The following is a 21348-nucleotide window of genomic DNA, read 5'->3' on the forward strand; positions in this document are numbered from 1 at the left end:
AGCAAGACCTAGAAAGCGAGGACATCGCCTCCAAGTTTCTAGAACAGCGCTTGGGATTTGGTAGGAGCTTGGTAAATATTTGTAGGATTGTGGCTCAGTTGAATAGTTTAGACAAAGGTGTGTGTTCTGGGAGCGAGGGAAGTGGGAACTAGTTCTGAGAAGAGCCAAGAGCAAATGTGGATGGTCTGAGAGAGGAGCAAAGAGGAAGGCCAAGGGGATCCTGGAGACAGGGAGCTTTTGTGGAACCTTGAGAGGGTGTGGTGCTGGCAGTTGTGTAGGGCCTAAAACCAAATCAAAATAAAAGTGAGAACTGAGTGGGCAGAGGGGCTGGGAGATCGCAAGCCCAGTGGTTTTGCTGACTGAGGATGAGGCCAAGAGATGGAAGGGAAGCAGTAAATGTGAGCAGGTGCTGTTGGAATCAAGAAAATAAGAGAATACTCTGGAGTCAGGTGACTGATAGAGGTGGCAACATGGAAATGGAAGTATGAATGCAACTGAATTTGGAATCTTTGCTGGGAGATTTAGCAATGGTCTGTAGAATGAGAACAAGCCCATCAGAAACCCCCCGAATCTGGCAAAGTGTCCAAATCATCAGAGGAGACTGAACATCCTGACCCCTGGGCCCTGCCGCTGGACAGTTGGAGTCCGTAAGCCTAGGAACAGGCTCTGGAATCTGTATTTTTAAGAAGTTGCCTACAGTGTTCCGAAGTTGCGGCCACAGTTGGGGATCCCTGGGTAATGCTCGGTAACTCCCTGGGGAGAATGGGAGACAGGAAAGGTCCCTGAGAAAGGCAGGGTGCTGAGTAGACACCCTCAGCTAGAATAGCAGCATTGCGGGAATCCTCAAGGAAATTTCCAGAGTCTTTGCACACCAAATTTAACATCTAGACAACTTGATAAATGGCACTACAGCACTGTAATATTTTACAATGTCTTTAATCGTGACAGCCATGATCAGACAATGTCTTTTGGATGATCAAATGGGTTTCCCGCCAGCCCAGGCCCCAGCGAGTATTTGTTCAGATTTAATACACTTCACAGATGAGTGCGGCAAAGTTCATGTTCATGTTAAGTTAAGGTGGGTTTTTTATTGTAATCCTGCAAGAGAATTTCTCCCTGGACTTCTTGCATTCCCTTAGATAAGAAGGGGTCTTTTAAAACAATTTCTACCATCAGAATGAAAAGGTGGCATGGAAAAGTGACGGCCACAAGCCCAATTATGTAGGTTGGAACCCAGCTCCGTGGCTTACTACCTCCGTGGCCCGAAGCCAGGAACTTGAGCCCTGGGTGTCAGTGTCTCCATATGTAGAAAGAAGATAGTAGCACCAACTTCACAGGGCAGCTCTTAGAATGGGATAAGTTAATGCATTTAAAACTCTTTAAACTTTGCCCTGTGAGTATAAATTTTCAAGGAAAATTAGCTGTCATTATGATTATATTGCCTTGTCTCTGTTGTAGCTACAGCTTATATAACACTGGCCAGCTCACCCGGCTGTCTCTGAGAACTCCATCTCTAGGAGCAGCAGTGGGGCCTTTCTCAGGAAACCCACCCCACCTATTTGGTGTCCAGTAAGAAGGGTTGAGTCCAGTTGCTACTGGCCTGAGCAATGGCAGAAGGTTGTGTATCGTCTTCATATGGAATAAAGAAAGAGAAGGGATCGTAAGGCAAAAATGACCCTCACCTAATTAACAAGCATTTATTGAGCACCTACTGAATGCTAGGAATTGTACGGAGGCCCGAGGATATGAAAACACAGTCACCGTCCTCTCCAAGCTTGGTTGGATAAGAAAATACATAAAAGGCAATGAAATAATTGCTTTCTTGGTGGCATATTAAAAATTCCATGGTAGCACAGGAGAGAATTTCTGATGTTCGGACAAAACCATCCATTTTAAAGATTGGTGACTCATATCACCCATGAAGCAATTAAACAAAGAATGACAGCTGGAAACCGAGAATTATAACTCGCAGTTAATTATAACTCGCATTTGTAGTATATTCATTTTATTTTAAGCTTCATAGTCTCTCCAGAAGATAAGGGCATTAATAATTTCATTTGCAACCAAGGGAATGTAGGTTTTCTTGGCCAAACTCACCGTTTTAGTAAGTCATAAAGGGGAGATTGGAGCCTGGGTCTTCACGGTTCGCTGTCTTGGCACTGGGCCAAGCTGCAGTGACCAGCACAGCAACCTAAGGAGCCCTGTCTAATTAAAAAGAGATAAAAAGAATTACATATTCAAACCAAGAGAATATGATGGTTTTAAAGTATGTCCCCCTTGCCCGGTCGGTGTCTGGTAGCTCTAGCTATTGTTAAAGATCAATGAGAGACTTTCTAACTAGGACGCTGTTGTTTGGGGAAGCGAAGGGAGAGGGCGATTGGCTTGTGAAAACGTCAAACAGCCGAGTGGCCTTTCTCTCCCCAGCTTATCCAGAAGCTGACGGACGTCGCCGAGGAATGCCAGAGCAGCCAGCTGAAGAAGCTCAAAGAGCTGTGTGAGAAGTAAGCCCGACTCGCGTGAGCTTTGTGCACAGTGCGGTACACACGCTCCCCATTCACTTGCCTTTTCCCCCTTTGCTTCCGTTCTGACCTCAGAGAGAAGAAGGAGTTAAAGAAGAAAATGGATAAAAAGAGGCAGGAGAAGATAACAGAAGCGAAGTCCAAAGACAAAAGCCAGATGGAAGAGTAAGGATGCAGAGCCCCGCTCCCCCGCCCTCCCCGGGGTTGTTTCACCCCCTATTGGGGTAACAGGTTCTTAACCGCAAAGACCCCCCGGGACGTTTCCGCTCTAGTTAACCTTTCCAGAGATCTTTTTTGGTAAGGTTTTCAACCCGAAACTGAAAGAGCAGTTCGGAAAGGACCTTTTAGGTAAAGGCCAAGTAAAGAGTGTCCCTCAGGAGAAGGCTAACAGCTCCTGGTGATGTCAGGCAGCCTTCCCAGCATTCAGGGCAAACAGTTTGCCCTTGGGGGGAGCATGGCCTTCCTGCAGAGCCAGTGCCTTTGCACCTCCCTTGCAGCAGGAATAAGAATGTGGCGAGTTCTGTCATCTTTCCTCCGGGAGGCCCAGAGTCTCATGTTTGTTGATGCCGGATGTGTTCAGATAATGATTTACTTGTCATTTTCTTTTAGGGAGAAGACAGAGATGATCCGGTCCTACATCCAGGAGGTGGTGCAGTACATCAAGAGGGTATGTTGGTGGCTCAAGAACCGAAGTTCAGCCCCGTAAATGTAAAGGTCTGATTGGCGGCAGCGGTTCGGGAACCAGGCACCATCCCATGTAGGAAACAGAAAGTTCCTCTGAGGAGCTGTACCGAGTAGAAGGTTTTATAGGCAGAGATATGATGGGGAGAGGGAGTTAAAGGGTAGAGTATTGCAGGCAAGGCCTCCTTCGCTTGTCTTAGGGGAAGGCAGTGGTTTTGTCAGGCAGATGACCTCACCAAGGTTGAAATTCCAGACTGACTGGGAGAGGCTGGAACTGCACTTAGGTTAAGTATTGCGTCTCCCCTGGGCTAGCAAAAGTGGCCCCATTTTGAGCCTGTTGTTTCTTTTTAATGCGCTGAATCCCTCTCTCCTTTGCAAACCATGTGTGATGTTTTGCACTGTGAGACCCACTGTGAGTCTCCATAGGGAAGCAACATGCCTTGTTGCCTCTGTTACCTGCACCGAGAAGAGCTGCTGCACGGAGCAGGACTCCATACTCAACGTTCCTGCAGTTTAACTGCAAACCTGTAACTAGAAAGGCTTAAAGACAGTCGTGAAGAATCAGTTCCAGGTCAGGAGCCAGGAAACACGATGTGCATGGGAGGATCCCCAAAAAATCCTTAGTTGTCATCAGTGGTAGAGAAGACAAGCTCCAGAGGCCATTCTGTTTTTTCAAATTTTAAAGAAATTGTTATAATGGAAATTTTCAAATATTAACAAAAAGTTAAAGATCGTGTAATCTGTTGATCACCCCACACTCATCCTGCGTACCCGTCACCCAGGTCCAACAACTACCAATAGCCTCCTACACCTGTGAGGGCAGTTCTTGACCAGGGTATGAAATAATTAAATGTATGCTGTAGATCTGAACAGCTTTTAATTTTTTCTGAAAACATTCACTTGAAGGTTCAGATGAAAATGACTTTCTTTGTAACTTCCTTATAGTTAGAAGAGGCACAAAGTAAACGGCAAGAAAAACTGGTAGAGAAACACAAGGAGATACGTCAGCAGATCCTGGATGAAAAGCCCAAGGTAAACTGAACTGCATAATAACACTCAATAATTTCGTTTTCTTTCCATCCCATTCGAATAAGACCACCCCTATTTCATGTACCTGGCACACAATCTCAGACCATATCTTGCATGGGAAATGGATGCATCTTTTTCAATGATGGTAAAAAAATTTTATGGCAATACTCAGTTTTAGGTCATTCCATCCATTTTATATTTTTCTGTTTGTAAAAAAATGTGCTTTTCAGTTTTTCTGTTCTTCAGTCTGCAGTTTAAAATATCTACTCTAGAAGGTACTGGTATTTCATAAGAGTGCTTTTTAAACCCGCGAAGCTCGAAAGTGTTAGTTTTGTTTCATTATATAGTCCATTCATTAATTTACTTCTTATAGATTTCTTGTGATTAATTATAAATAAATTTTTGTGCTTATTTCTGCTCCTCTTTTCATATTTATTACCTATGACATTCATTTAATATCGGTGACTCCTTAAGTTTTAGGTTGGGCGATATAGATTCTCAAGTAGTAACGAAAATCCAAGAATTAATAATTACTGAGATACGCTGATAATTTTTATGTTTTTTCATATAAATACACAATTTAAATATTCTTAACCACCCCCTCATATTTATTATGCATTCATGAAGTGGAATAAATTTTAACATAATTTTAGAAATTGCCATGTTTCCCATTTAGGATTGAGTTTCTAAAAATGCTCAACTATTTCAAGCAAAAGATCCAGGTTTAACAGAAAATTAAGAAACACCTTAATCATGATCAATCCCAGGTGATATATTCAAATACATGCATTTTCAATCCATGCTGTCTGCATTCAAATTTGTCATTACTTTGTACGCTGACCTAATATCCTTAGTTATGGTTGATACCTCATTGGCCAGTTTTTGCATTTCTAAAAAAAAAAAATCTCTCTTGGAAAATATTGTTATTCCCACAGTTTTATTTTGCTTTGTTTTTGGTTTTGGGCCAAAAATGTCAACAACTTGACTCATAGATGAATGCAATCACAAATGTGTTTTAATTACGTGACTCTCAATATAAAAAAAACCTACAAAGATTTTATATTACCACTCACTCTAGGTCAGCATGATTAAAATCAACTTTAGTAGGTGTTGAAACACCTTTATAACTCCATTGGATAAAACCAAACATTAGAAGAACTAATAACTCTTAGATAATTTATCATTTAACAATAGCTTTATAGAAAAGCCAATCAAAATTGGCTTATACAATAATAAAATTTAGTAAGTCACATTATTGGAAGTTCAGAGGGATTGCATTTTGAGGAACTGTTCATTTGCTGGCTCAACAACCTCATCAAGAATCCAGATATTCTTAGAATTTCCACTGTGTCATCTCAGCTTGTTCCCTTTTATCCCCAGAGTGTAAACCCGTAGTCACAAGATAGCTGCCATAGCTCCATGCACCACAATACTATATAAAGCTATTCAAAGGCAAAAAATGCAATGTCTTTATTCTTTATAGCTTTGGGGAAAACCATCCTAAATCTCCTCGGTAGGCTTCCCCTCACTGGCTAAAGTTGTGTCATATACCCATTCCTAACCCAGTCATGTGCATGAGAGTGTAATTTCATGATTGACTTGGAGTAATCAAGACTCATTAAAAGGGTGGAGGGAGTCCAGCTTCTCCTCAATTCCATAATCACCAGGTATCTGAACTAAACTGTTTTCTTACCAAAGACAGCAATTGGGAAGATAATTAGTGGTGTGTACTGCTACATATTTATAGCAATTTTTAAATTTTTTTTTGGCCCCTTGGAAAAATATCTGAAGTGTTTCTATGAATTTTTAGTAGTTCTGTTGCCCCCCCCCCTTTTTTTTTTTACTAAATCGCAGCCAATATGATTTCTTTTTTATTTTCATCCATGAGGTTATTCTTATGACCATCTTACTTTGTCTGGATTTGAAGGTTGCCCTTGAAGTTTATTAGTTCCATGTCAAACTAAAGCATTTATTGAGAGGTGTTCCTCAGGGCTTAAAAAAATGTGCTTTGGAACCATAACTTTGATATTAAATAAGAATGATGACTGTTACTATTGTAGGACACTATAGCTAATAAAGGGAAATGACCGGGAAAGAAGGAGCAATAATAAATACTGGAGTAACACAGTAAGATCAAGTGTAGGTCATGTGGAGAAAGATCACAGCACAGGACAGCGCATGGAGGCGAAGGAAAGACCAGGCCAGCACAGCCGGCATCCACAAGCCTGTGATTGTTGGATGTGGACCAGAAATAGAACAGCACTGGCTTTGAGGTAGTCCCTCTTCCCATTCAGCACTGGGCATGGCCTTTGAAGCTTGGCATAGATAGGAAGGAAATCAACGAAAGGAGAACCATAGAAGAAGGAGAGTCAATTCAAGAAAATGAACCTGACCAACTGTACCCATAACTGAGTCAGTTCCATTCAGTCAGAAAGATGTGAAGGCCAAGTGATTACATGACATCTTGAAATTTATGAATTGTTCCATCACTGAAAATTGGGCAAACACATTGAGTTGACACTATCATAGATCATATTAAAGGTAGCTGCAACCGTCTTATTAAGAGGAAAGCATGCTGAATTTTGCCAGAGGTTAGTTACTGAGGGGAATCGAGTTCTTCCTTCAAGTATTTTATAGGCGGGATAAGCAGTTTTCTGTCTAGAAACCAATAATCGCTAATTTTTTGCTTTCTTCCAATTTTAAGTTTCTTCCCATTTCTCAGTTTCTTTCACCATGTTGTCAAATATTATCAACTGACTTCCTCTCTACCCACTTATTTACCTAATGGGATAATGTGCTCCTAACCCCTGCCTGGACAGGGAAGAGGCTCCCCTTACACTCCTAATTTCTCCTACTGTTTTGAGCTGCTCTGGACCCCAGTCACAATCTGTATAAATTTCCAAGCCTTTGGTAACCTAACAACTCCTTTAAAAGTGAAAAAATAAGTATATAAAAAAATTTAACAATTTGAAATTTGAAAAGCCAATGCTGAAAAATAAGTTCTAAAGTGGCAAGGAGTTTGGGCTAGATTTAGAGCAAGATCCATATGAAGATTTATTCAAAGTGTAACTTTCCAACCATTCACTTTACCATGCACTTGTGATCTGGCAGCATCAACTCAAGTTCCCAACATTTTTATCACCATGTAATAGAACAGTCATAGGACAGTGTGCCTCAATCAAAACCATTTCCTTCCCACGTAGTCTAAGAACTTCCATCCTGCTGGTCCATATTGGGTAGGAGACCAAATTTGGCCAGCCACAATGTGAAAGTTCATTTTAGGATGTCGCACTTTGTGACATGCATGGGGACTTTTTTGTATGTACAGTCTGTTTTATTTCCCATTAAAAAAGAGATTCAATGAGACTGTTCCTTTTGTATGTAAAATTTGAGGGCATTGGGGAAAATGGAAGTAGATGATCCCTAGAGGCAACACAATAGATAAATATTTTGGCCCCCAATTTGCCATAAAATTACATGGTGCATTCCTGTCCATAAGTCCCACTGAAATTTATTAAGTTAAAAATTCTCTTAAAAGAGAATACTCAGCTCTTTTTCAGTAGAGTTCTACATTTTGGAGAGATGTTCAGCTGCCTGTTGCCTCGTAGTGAAATATTGGATTCAGTCCCTGAATGTATGCTGTTTTCAGTTTTGTTCAAGGTGTGTCCTTTTGTGAAATTTATAGCTGCAGAGTTCTTAAGATGGATACGGCCTTTCAACTCAGTGACATAATGGGTTTCCTTGGGATTTTCATACCTGGGTTTTCCAGTCAGTAGGAAAGGGTTTATTAGTATGACAGGTGTTAGGAGCAACCCAAGAAGCGAAATGCCAGTGGAAAGAAACCACACTTTTTGTGGTTGTGCTAGTCTCTGAGTTGATTCATTGTGAAAAGAACATTCTGCTTTTTTACTGACCACTTCAAAGAGATTTATTTTCATGTGGTGAAACATCATTAATCAGGAGTTGCCCTGAATCTGCTATGAATATTCCAATATATATTGATCACTTTGCAGCTACAGGCCCTCTTTACAAGAAGAATCATCTTTTGAGGGGACTTATTAATGAACAGTCTGAATAACCTCATAAAATAGTCAATAAATATGTAATTTACTTTTTCTCGGACATTTAATTTGTCTTTGATGCTTCTTAGAACACAAGTTATCTGTTTTAATTTAGCTCATTAGCAAGAGAGAACTCCAGGAAGCTTTAGGGCATTTTAATTTATAGCCAAAGAACATTTTATCACTTTGGCTTTTTTTCTTTCCTCCACCAGGGGAATATAGCCTGATTTTCCTCATTTCCCCTCTGACATTTTTGTAACAGGGTGCATGACTGATCTCTCTTGGTGGGTTACTCGTCAGACCTACCTTTGGGCCCTGAGATAGAGCCTTAAATGCAGCTATTTCAATCCTGCCTTCCCAGGTTCGGGGGGGGGGGGGGGGGGAAAGACTAACTTAGGCATTTAAAGTAAAAGTTTCTCCCTACATGATTTATTTGTGCCACCTCTAATCCTTTGCTACTTGATGGGGAAATATGGATTCTCCCTGACAGCATCCATTGGGCTCTTTCATAGAAGCCAGAACTCAAGAGTGTAAACTGGTTGCCTATTGACTACATTTTGCTCATTGTCAAGTCTCATAGACCCAACACCTGGTTTGTTTTTGTTTTCTCTGTTTAAGAAATTTCCTTTTCATTTTTATTAATGTGAATAATTGCCTTTTTAAAAAATGTATAGCTTTTCATTATTTTCTTGAAGGTAAAACTTAGACATGTTTAGTGTCCTTCTGGGCAACAATAGAACATTAGAAATCTTCTAGCTACATTTGTCTTCTCTCAATTTATTTTTGAAATTTATTTTCATTTTATAGATTTCTAAACTCATATGACATTATTATTCTGTGTTATGCAGTCAGTGTTCATTTAGATTTATACATATTCACAAGCTTCTTTGGTGCACATCCCTTCTTGTGTCTCAGACTGTTCATTTGGGATCATTATTTTCTCCCCCCTTTAGCAGTTCCTTTTATACAGTCTGTTGGTGGTAAACTCTTTGGTGTTTCTGTTATCATTTTTGTCTGAAAATGTCTTTATTTTACCTTCATTGTGAAATAATACTTTCACTGGGTATAACAATTTTAGGTTGGCATTTTTATTATTATTATTATTATTGAAGATAACATTTCACTGTCCTCTGACTTCTTGTTGAGAAGTTAACTGTTAATCGTAGTGTAATTCTTTTGATAATAACATACTTTCCCCTCTTTGCCTACAGTTAGGATTTTTTCTTATATTTTATATTGTTTCTTATAATATGTGTTTGAAGTGACTGCATGGGTAACTTTCATTAGTTCAGAAAACTCTTAGCTATTATGTCAGCAAAATGGCTCCCATCACATTTTCTAAAAATTTCCTTTCATCACATTATTTATATATAAAATGAACTTCTTAGCCCATCTTTTCTGTCTCCTAACTCTTTTCAGTATTTTCCTTTTTTTTTCTCTCTGTGCAACCCTTTGGACAATTTTTTTTTTTTTTACCTTTTTCTAATTCATTAATTTTTGGTTTGCACTGCTATTCAACTCATTCACTAAGTTTTTAATTTGGGCTTCTATTTCCAGACTTTCTATTTGGTTTATTGTCACATCTACAATTTGAATGCCTCTCTTATTGTAGAGAAAGTTTCCTGTGAGATTCCTCATTCTGGGCAGGCCATGCATGGACTTTGAGTTTGGGCCTCACTGTACAAGGCTGTCAGAAAATGAATTCAAAATTTCCAGTATTAGAAAAAGCCCCTTAGTACAAAAGCTGCTTTCTTGCTTATTACCTGTCTAGGTTTGATGTCCCTGCAGTTTGGCCTGATCTATTCTTTAAATTTTTGTGACCCTTAGGTTCTTTAAAGAAAATAATTTGAATATCAGATCCATCTTTTTTAGTTGTTTTCAGTGGGAAGGGTGGTTGAAATAACCCAACTAACCATTACCAGAAATAGAAATTTCTCACTTGTTTCTAAAATGTTTGAACATCTGTTTTAGTCAGGTTCCACGAGAGAAGTAGAACCAGTAAGAGGTTGTGTGTGTTACCGGGAATTTATTCATGCAAGTTTGGGGGCTGGCTATGCTGCCTCCGCATGGCTGTCTCCCTATATAATGTTAACCCTGGCATGCAGGCAGGCAGTCTAGAAGGGAGGATCATGAGTGGCCTTGGTCACTAGAATCTGCAGAAGCTGAGACTCTTTGTCATAGAGCTGAACACACACACACATACACACATACACACACACAGGAGTCAAATCAATAAATACTCAAGGGGAAGGGGAAGTAATTACAGGTTCAATTGCTGCTTCATCCCATCAAGACAAGTCAACATATAAGCAATAATGTGTATGGATTACACAATGGCTGGCACCCCTTCATCAGCACTCCAACTCTTGAGTCTCCCTTGTAATCCATTCTAACTGGAAACATACAGAAAGGGAACTCTGGGAAACGTAGTTCAGCTTAGCCACGTTGGCACATGACAAAACCATCACACTCTTATGTAAAAGTTGGAATGTTCTTATTTAAAGAAAAGTGATTTCTCTTGAAAATTCAATTATATGATTATATTGAGCCAACATGGAAACAAATCTCTAGATCTGAGAAGTGACTACCCCTTAGGTCTACTTGGCATTCCCCAAGCTGATTCATGGATTTCTATGATCTCCTGGCACCTGCAAGGCAAGTGAGTTTGAGATTTAAACAAAATTGGAACTGAGATTTCCATGGATGCCATTGATTCCTTCCCCCTTTTTCTACCCTATTAACATTTTTTCCCTTCCTTTGTCTTATTTTTCTTTCCTAGATGAGAAACTATGGGAGTGTGGTGATTGGTATATTGAATGGAGGGGAGGGGATCCAAAGAGAAGACTCACCGCCTGTTGTAGAGTATGCGTGTTGGTGGGGCTCAGGGTCTTTCCCACAAGGACTGAAATTAACATCAGTAATAGGATGAGACAGACTTTAATCCCATTGACTTTTTTCTGCCAACCTACCAAAAGCAAAATACACAACCTTGAATGGCCCAAAAACCATTTTGGGCTTACTTCTGCTGCTCTTCTGTGTGTCTGCCATTGTGCACAACTTATATGAGTTTTGCCAATTCTAATTAGACGTTTTATTCCCCGTGTATCTCTAGTTTGTTTTTAAAGCCCTGCTGTGGTATGACCAGGATAATGAAAGTAGTCCAACACACGTACCCTAAACACTTTTTAAAGCAGAAAATGTAAACATTCAATTGATCTAAGGAAACCACTGCTTGATTTTACTATGCCCTTTAACACTGTAAGGGGAAGGCTGGCCAAACTCAGACTGAGAGAAATATTTACCTGTAGAATACCCAAATGGAAGTATATTAGGTGCCTCGAAATACTCGATGAAGCAGTATGTGGATACTAGAGAAGAGGCTATTATAAAAGGGCAAATGTGGGACCACAGGGCTGAAAAGAAAAAAACACTGAAGAAAGTTTCAGTTCGAAATAGGCAAATTGCTTCTAAGAGCAAGAGTCACATGCTCTATTTCCCATGTATTATATCTAAGGCCAAATTAACGTAACAAATATACCATTTGGAGTCCTGCTTATCCATTTTCTGTCAACAGAAATCAATTGACACAAGCCTTCTGCATTTATTATGGTCATTGGCTGAGAATAGTCTTTGAATTTAACAAAGAGGTCTTTTAATTTATAGCTGAAATCAAGGCTCAAATAATATTTCATATTTCAAAGACTCTTATCAAGGTCTGTGATAGAAGAGTGAACAGTTCATAATGTTTCTGATTGTTTGGATGGAGTCTTCACTGTATCCTCTGTGACCAACATACACACATGCACACACACACACACCCATTTATACACACACACAATCAACTTGACACCATTGGAGGAAAGCCTAGTATGTTTAATCATGTAGGCATCAAAATGGATTTTACTCAGCTAATTATGCTAGTATGTGGAAATTTGTGGCTATGCGGGTAGCCAGTAAGTAGCATGTACATGTTTTCAGTGACATATAAAGACTAAGGGATATATTATGTTCTAGTTTCAGTTTTTCTACCTTTCCTTTTTCTTTGAATCTCACATATTATTTTTAAAAAGCAATTCTTAGGTTTTGGGAAACAGATAATGAACTGTCACAATTATTAAGTTTATTATTGGGCTTTCTTTTAGATGAAACAAAAATAAAACAACAAAAACCCAAGACTTGCAAATTATTATAAATCAATTCACACATCTTTATAATTGTTAGTGTGACAACTGCAGCACATCTGCCCTAGCCAGAGGCACCCCCATCTCTCCTGGATTTCTCAATAGCCTCCTAACTGGTATTCCTGCTTCCACACGCCCCCACTCACAATCTAGTCCTCACACAGTAGCCAGAGGCATCCCTTTAGAACATAAGTCAGCACACTCCTCTGTTCAAGACCCTTCCATGGCTCCCATCTCTATCTCTCAGAATAAAAGGCTACAAGGTCCAGCATAATCTGGTCCCACTGTGCTGCATCCTCTCTTCATTTCCTCATCGACTTGCTCTCTGCTCCGGCCATCCTGGGCTGCTAGCTGGGCCCCAACAGGCCAGGCCACTCCTTGGACTTGCATGGACTGCTTCCTCCACCCAGAGTGCTCATCTCCCAAGTGTCTGCGTGGGCAACAATCTCCTGCCTTTCAGGTCTTTGCTCAAATCTGACTTCTGAAAGAGGCTGTCAATGACCACTTTACTTAAATTCGCGACTCCCTCTACCACTCTCCCATCCCTGGCATCACCTCTCCATTTTATTCTGTTCTATTTTCTGTTTTTCATAGCATTTATTACCTTCTCTTGTCAGGTCATTTACCTCTTCCTCAAGTGTGTCTGTCACTCAGTGTTGGTCCCTCCCCATTAGAATGTAATCTCCATAAAGGCAGAGTCTTTGACTATTTTGTTCAGTGACGCTCTTGAGTTGTAGGCACCTGAAAACAATGCCTGGCACATAGTTTGTGCTTAGTACATACTTTTTGAATGAATGACTTAGATAGAGGGCTAACAAAATCAACTTTGTGTATTAAAAAAAACAATTCTCTCTCTTTGGGAGAAAAAAGTATAGTATAGCCATTAAGCCCAGACTCATTGGGCTCCATTGTTCAGCTGCTGTCAGTAATTCAATACAATCTTTTCTCAGGCTTCTTGACAGTAGTGGCATTTTATGGAGAATTTATCAAAAGTAATAGCTGTGATCATCTTTAACATCTAATCCCTACAGAGGGTCGGGAAGAACCAAGGAGAATTCAATTGCCAGTTCCATTGCATTTGTGGTAGGAGGTGTTGGGCGAGATAAAGGAGTTGGAGGTTTTAAATCTCCATTCTAGACGGCACTCCCCGGAAGCTCCCAGACAAATAATTTGAAACAATAGATGACTTAAAAATCAATTTCAATGCCACCAAAATGACAGCCTCCCTTTTTTTCCACACAGGGGGACGGTTCCTCCCCATTCTTGTCGGAAACTTGCCATGAGGATCCCTCTGTTCCCCCCAACTTTACTCCCCCCAACCCTCAAGCTATCAAGTGGTGACCACCGTCCTTCCGGCCAGGTAGGACTGGATGGGAGGGGTCGCTGTAGAGAGAAGGGTGGCGTGTGGCCGTCCAGTTTACAGGCATCAGGACCTGCTCCTCTGTTCCTCACCCTCCCTTTCTCTACATCCCCACTTTTTCCTGCCTCAGTCCCCAGCCACACCCGTGATGCCCTCACGTCTCTACCTGCCTCCCTCCGGCATTCATTCCTTCATCATTGCCCCCCCGACATAAATTCCATTCTGACATATTGTCTTCTTTCCATTTCTTCTTTTTGGTTCTCAATTTGCAGAATTGGCTCCCCTTCGACCTTGACCTTTCTCTCTTATATTCACACTATTATTTCCACGTCTGAAACTTTTTTTTTAACTTCCTACTTCTTTCTCAAAGCACTGGTTTCTCACAATCTTATTACCTTAAAATCCAATGGGATTAAATTAGCTTTCAGGGAGTCTTCTTGACCCATCTACTCAATTTATGATACCCTCCTTTTAACAATCAAACAAAAGTCATGTATCCCTACATGGTGTTTTGAGTTCAGGGGGTATCTCAGGATTTTCTGATTCTTTGCAATCAAGAGCTCTTAAAAATGCCTTACTATTAGGGATGCTTGTGTCCATGGCTGCTGGATGGAGCAAAATGAAGCTTGAAACTCAGAGAGGACTTTAGCTTGCTAGAGAAGATGCATCATGAAATCTGTTGTATTCCTTTTGCTCATAAGATCTGGCTAAAGCTTTTCTAATGAGTGAAAAGAGGTATTACTGTGATTATAAAGAAAGCAAACGTCTATTCCAATGTGTTGAAAATAGAGTTCTACGGCGAGGCTTACAGAGTTTTTGTCTCTAAGCACTTGTTGATCTGTGAAGCAGTACAGTTTAGAAACATGTCAAAGAATTGGTGAAAACACCAGTTTTACTAAGAGGTATAAGTTCTTCCTCTTTCTCTATAGCAATTGCTACAAACCATGAGCTTTCCATACTTCAGTGACTGTATGAACTACCCAGAGATGCAATGAAATGCAGGCTCTGATTCAGGAGGTCCGGTGGGCCCTGAGCTCTGCCTTTCTCACAGGCTCCCAGGGGATGCCCTTGCTACCATATTTCCATGGACCATGTATGACCAACAAGGATCCAGTACATATATCTACCTCCCGGCTGGAAGGAGAAGCTTTAAGTTCCCTCATGGTGTTTTGTTGTGTTTTAATTTTTTGGCCTAATCATGAGCCTGACCCTTTGATATTTTTTTTACTCTCTACTTCTGACTGCAATGCTGGTAAGAGAGAGGCAGAGAATGTCACTTGAGAGCAAAGCAATAGCCTGAACTCTGTCCATGTCCTCCCAATGGATCAAGCCCATGTGGCAAGTTGGGGCGAAAGAGAGGCAAGGGATTTCTTCAGGAAGGCATTGGGGAGACCTGGAAAATGTGTGCGTGTTTTTCATGTGGCCATAAATGTTTAGGCTACCTCTTAAATCATCAATTACAAGCATCACTGGATTCCGTTATTGTTGCACGTTACTGCCTTGGTATTATTGAGAGTGCTTGTGAGACATTTAATATCACAGGTGGAATATCAAATTCTCTCAGATGAGGTAAGTGACAGTGGAGCTCAGAACACAGGCCTGGGGTTGTTTTTGAGCAAATGCAATAGGGATGTCGGTGCTACAGTTTTGTCCTCTGTCTGTCAGGCTCGTGATGTCTCTCTCACACCTTGTATTCCCTCCGGAATGCCAGCTGCGCTTCCTGCTTAGCAAAAATATTTATTTTCAAAAGAGAGAGAGAGATTCCCACAATACCTGGACATTAAAAGAAAATCTTCCATCATATAGTTTGGTCCCTTTAGCTTCCCACATATAAAAGGCAACAAAAAATAAACCAATTTCACACTTTCCATGGAAAAATAGGCCTCATTGCAAAAACAGAAAAAAACAAGAACACGATTTTGTCTTTGAAAAACAACAAACAAAAAGTTCTGCTGTCATAGCAGTATATGAAAAGTGCCTTTTGTACCAAGTTTAGTATTTCCTCAAATGTTTCTTCCTCACCTTACAAATCTCCATTGATACACTACTGCTGAAAACAAAACGAATGAATTAAAAGGATTCACGTATTTGCCAGGAAAAAATTATTTTTGAACTATAAGATTGATCCCCAAAATACTCATCACATAAATACCTGAAACTTCACATTTTGAATTTGTGAATGCAACCCTCGTTGGTGAAAAATAAATTCCTTGCTATCAGCTAGCGATTAATAGGTGAAGCTGAACAGGTTAGTCATACTTTTAACCCGAGTAACTTCTATTTTTTTAATAAATACAGATCACTCTAGAGAAAGATTAAAAACAAACAAAAAAGATATTTGCTCATTTTGTGTATGTATCAACTTTTATGTAAAGAGCTACAGGATGACCAATTTCTAAAAATTCTGATGCTATAGCATTGGGAACGATGCATTTATGCCAAGTACACTTAAGTGTCTGCTTTGTTCTAGGCTATGCCAGTATCAATAGGGAGCACAAAAGAGCAAAATATAGTCCCTACATGTTATAAAATAATAAAGCGCAATTCAAGTCCATAGAAAGGCATTTAAAATGTCTTCCCTGACACTTAAATAATAAAAACCATAACAACTAGCATTTATTGAGCACTTACTATATTGCAAGGCACCTTCAGAGCACATCACATGTATTTCCTTACTCTTGCCATAACGCACGTGAGGAAACTAAAGTTCAAAAAGATCAGTGAGCTCTGCTAAGGTCAGACAAGTGTCCAACCTTGAGGCCCCCATGGATATGTCCTTCAGCTTTCTCAGTAAGTATCTGAAGCTATGATTTTATGATCCAGATGTCAGGGGCGTGATAGCTCTTCCTACATTTTGTGGCCAGGCGGGCCCCCTGTGCCTCAGTATACTCATCTATAAAATGGAGAGATTATCAGCCTCTCTGTTGAAGGAGGCACATCTCTCTAAGTGGTGACAAGGGATGAACTCCAGTCCCATATAAGAGACGCTGTTTTATTTGCTGGTGGCTTACCCCAGCCTCCACAATATCACAACCAAATCTTGCCAGGGCTTTAGCCCCCCAAACAGTCCCAATAGCAAGAGGAATTAAACATCACAGGCAAGACGCTCAAGTTTCTCAGAACCACTTGTTTTTAACCGATGTCTTAGAGAACATCTCCCAGGACTGGATGTTAGAAAATGTCCAGCCCTGTGAAAAGACGACTTACCTCTAGGAAGCTGTTACTGGCAGCAGGCAGCTCCTGTCGTTGGGAGGCAGGCAGCTCTCGTCTGTGCTCTTCAGATCCGGTGGGCACGCGGGAGGGAGCCTGGGAGACACGCAGTAGCCCGCACACATGGGCTTAAAGGCTTTCCATGCAACCCTCTCTGTCCGTGGCCGCCCTGAAGCATCAGGATCGAGGACAGACACCCTCCCATCCTTCCAGCCTTGATCTCCTCCCTCGCTTCTTCACTCACCTGCCACCCAGCTTTTATGTGCTGGAGCTGAGTTCAAGCCAGAGATGAAATGGGGTTGCTTCCCCTGAGACCCTCTTCCCTCCCTCGTCTCTCCACGCCCTCCCCTTAAACCCATCTCTCCCCCAGCCCTAGGACAGCATCCCTGTCGATTAAAACCTGCGTCCCCCGCTTGACACGCTGTGGCCTGAATCTCATGAGAAAGGAGTTAGGGTTCACCTTGGGGTTTGCACCAGTGTCTAGTTTTTGTTGTTTTTTTTTGCTAAACAATTGTTTTTAGAGTTCTTGTTTATTTATTCAAATACTGTTTACTCAGCCCTAGTATTTACCCCTGGGGTTACTAGGAAATCTAGAGGAGCACATTGGAAGAGAGACATCTCCTTTCAGATTGTGTTAAACCGCAGTCACGGCACGGGAAGGGGCTTCTCCAGGGCAGGTGGCAGGTGGCCCTGTCCTGCTTTTGCTCTGGAGTTAGAGGGAGGGCATCTGCTTTGGGCTAAATTATGAGAGATTTAATCAAGAAACAAAGAAAAAGTTTCGGAAAGTAGGAATATCTGAATACCTGAATACAGTCGCCCTTTGTGTCTGCAGGTCTGCTTCTGAGGATTCAGGGAAACGCTGATGGAAAATGTTAGGAATAAAAAGTTGTTGCTGCTGATGTGTACTATGTGGTTAGACCTGTGGCGGCTGCATCTGTACTGGAGATGTACAGGCCTTTTTCTTGTCATTGCTCCCTGAATGGTTTATTCCAGCCACTATTTACAGAGCATTCCCCTGGGGTTAGATATTCCCAGTAATCTAGAGGCGATTTAAAGTGTATGGAGGTTATGCGTAGGTTGGAGGTAAATGCTGTGCCGTGTTCCGTAAGGACCTGAGCTTGCGCAGGTTCTGGTCTCTGTGGGGACGGGGTGAGGGGCTTCTGCAACCAGTCCCCAGAGGATATTGTGTGTCTCTGGAAGATCTTTAAGTGTGGCGACAAAGAGGCTGTCTGCTAGCAGGGGCTTGTGTAAGACTGGGTGACCTTTTGATGATCTCCTTTGAGTCCACGAAGAATACAATTAATTAAATTCAGAATTTTGCCACTAAAATAATAGGTATGAGATCTGGAGAATTCAGGGTGTTGGAGGACTCATTAAACAGGGTTGCATAAATATCATGCTGAAAGATTTAATGAGTCCATAGGGTCACTTACAAAACAACAGAGCAGAGATGACCTAGAAAAATAAATTAGAATCGATATTGTGCTTCCGAATTAACAACTATAGATTGCTATATTAACACCTGAGAGATGAAGTCTATAATTATATTTTAATGATGGATGTTGGTGTTCTCGTCCCAGGGGAAATGAAATTGCTCATTTTTAGTTTTTCACTTGTCAATAATAAAAATAAACCTATGTGTGTGTTTATTTCTGTGATCTCCAGGAACCCTGAGTGCTTTCAGTAGCTACAACTAGATAAACAGTGTTAATTTTTTCTTTTATTAATTCAACTGATACTTACTGAATGCTTACTGTATAGCAGACTCTAGGCTAGGTGCTTAGAAAATAGCACAATGCAAAAAGATGCAACCTCCCCCCCTCACCTCAAATTGCCTACAGTCTAGTGTAGCTCTGCCCAGCAGAACTTTCCGCAGTGAGGGGAATGTGCCATGTCTGAGAGCTCAGTGCAGTAGCCACTAACTAACCACAGGTGGTTATTAGGTATTTGAAATGTGGCTAATGTACCTGAGGAATTGAAGCTTTAATTTTATTTAATTTTAAATAAATTTAAATGTGGCTGGTGGCTAACATATAGGCAGCTTGAGTAGACAGCATGCTGAATCTTAATTTCTCATGGGTAATTTACCTTTCTACAGAGAATTTGTGTTGGAACAAAACACTGTGATCATCATTATGATAGAGCTGTTTGCAGGGGAAGAAAGGCTGACACTTTCCAGGTTAAACCAAGGAGAGCTTCCCAGAGGTGGTAACCCTTGATCTGTAGGGTTGAGTAGAAGTTTTTATCAAACAGGAGCAGACAGGAAGGAATTGTTCATAACACCGAGATAAAGCCTGAGGTCCAAATATTACCTTACTGCTGTGGAATTGCATGTAATTTAATTATTTACATTTTGTATTCATCTGCTTGGGCTGCCATAGCTAAATATCTCAGACAGGGTAGCCTAAATAATAGAAACTTATTTTCTCACAGTTCTGCAGACTGAAGTCCAAGATCAGGGTGCCAGTAGGGTAGGTTTCTGTGAGGCCTCTCTCCTAGGCTTGCAGGTGGCGCCTTCCTACTGTAACCTCACATGACCAATGACCTATACTTGGCAGAGGTGGGGGGAGATTTGGTGTTCCTTCCTCTCCTGGTAAGGACACCAGTTCTGTCTGATTAGGGTCCCACCCTATGACCTCATTTAACCTTAATTACCTCCATAAAAGCTCCATCTCCAAATGCAGTCACATATGTTGGGGCTTCCACCTATGAATTTTGAGGGGACACAATTCAGTCCATAAAACATGTCATTCAATAAGCAAATCTCTTTCTCTCTCTCTTTTTTTTTTTCTTTTCCTGAGAGGAGATACATATCTCACACGTAGTTTATACATATTTACAGAAAGCTATCATCTATTGATTTAGCATCTGATGCTTTCAATCACTGCTTTTGGTTTACCCGTTGATAGGTAACATAGGGTTCTAGAAAATTAGCAAGTATAAAAACACCTAAAGCAATGTATTCACCTCTCAAACTCAAATATAATTAAATATTGCTTAAGCAAATTGTAATACTAACTTTTCTTTATTCTTTGAGGAGAAACCAATGGTGAACTGGAGCTGGTCATACTGTCTCAGGGGAACTCATTTTTAAAATTTTTCAGGGATTCTGTGACCCCGTTGTCAAGCACAGCAATTATTAAAAAGTGAAATATATAAACTTACAATTAAGCAAATTATATTAACAACAAAGATAACAAATACCTAAAAATCACCACTTGCTAATTATTTAAGACATTTCGCTATTGCCTGGGCTCTGGAGGTAATCCACACCTATTGTATCTGATGGTCACTCCTGGAGTGCTGCTTTCATCTTTTCCTAACTCGGAGCAAGGTCACCACTGTGGTAGCTTGAAATTGGCCTTAGTGAGAATATTTACACCATGGCAATCTGCAAATGCTACAAATGAGGCTCCCTTTTTCCCCTAGGAGAGCCATCTGCTAAATATTAGCACAGGCTGGCACAAACCTTACTGTTTTAGGACGTAGGGTTTTCCCACGATTAATGCAGAGTTCCTATTGCAGTTTACCAGAGTGGAAAACATCCCATCCTTCATAAACAAAAAAACCTTTCTGTTGAAATACAGTTTATCACCTTTTTAAAACCTTTTATTCTGTGTTTCCTCTACCAGGAAGGTGTAGTGCTGCCTCGCTGATCTATGAACTCTGGGACATGCATATAGAATATTTGGGGGGGCAACAGAAAAGTTCCCTGAAACACAAACCTATCCAGCATGGACAGCATTTTCCTAACCCACTCAGCAATTCCTGCCTGAAAAGGCCTCAGCTGTAACAGAACACCCCTCCCACTGTTACTATTACCCACAGTTAATACCAAGCTGACACTTGCCTCATTCACTGTAACAGGGCCACTTTTTTTTTCCTACTAAAAGTTTTAAGTGACAATAAATGAAATAGACTAGAGAACTGTAAGGGTCAATAACAGTTTACAGATTGTTTTATTTTCTGTAGGAAACATTTCTCTCTAATTTTGCCCTTTTATACAACTTCCAAACAAGTAAGGAGGTGCTCAGACATTGAAAATGAAACACCATTTGGCAGAATTCACATTTCACCTTCATTAAAAGTACAATTAAGTCACATCTGCAGTCTCTGCAGTTTGAAGCCCAGGAGGGTAAAGAGGCCTGTCTCAGGTTAGATAGCAAATAAGGGACAGCACTCGGTTTCCTCGCAGGTCTTTCACCTCCAAATGACACCGCACTGCATCTTGCCTTTGACTAAGACCCTGCTTGTCTGTGATGCCTTTTCTCATTACATCCTATGAAACTGTTATGAGAGTGATTATA

At 40.7% G+C, this 21348-nt stretch overlaps 1 protein-coding gene across 2 annotated transcripts in view; it reads left to right on the top strand.

Annotated features, from left to right (window-relative positions):
• PLCB1 (phospholipase C beta 1) overlaps positions 1-21348 on the top strand; it is a 532520-nt gene that overhangs the window by 470606 nt on the left and 40566 nt on the right. Inside the window, exons 28-32 of one of the 2 annotated variants that reach the window (XM_081149520.1) lie at positions 2425-2501; positions 2595-2684; positions 3129-3186; positions 4146-4232; positions 13714-13831. In XM_081149520.1, the coding sequence (XP_081005646.1) occupies positions 2425-2501; positions 2595-2684; positions 3129-3186; positions 4146-4232; positions 13714-13812 (411 nt within the window). In that variant the 3' untranslated portion in view covers positions 13813-13831. The remainder of the gene's footprint in view (positions 1-2424; positions 2502-2594; positions 2685-3128; positions 3187-4145; positions 4233-13713; positions 13832-21348) is intronic. The other variant, XM_081149519.1, reaches the window with a different exon arrangement.

The sequence above is a fragment of the Miniopterus schreibersii genome (assembly GCF_964146895.1).
Source record: "Miniopterus schreibersii genome assembly, chromosome: 10".
Classification (NCBI taxonomy): Eukaryota; Metazoa; Chordata; class Mammalia; order Chiroptera; family Miniopteridae; genus Miniopterus; species Miniopterus schreibersii.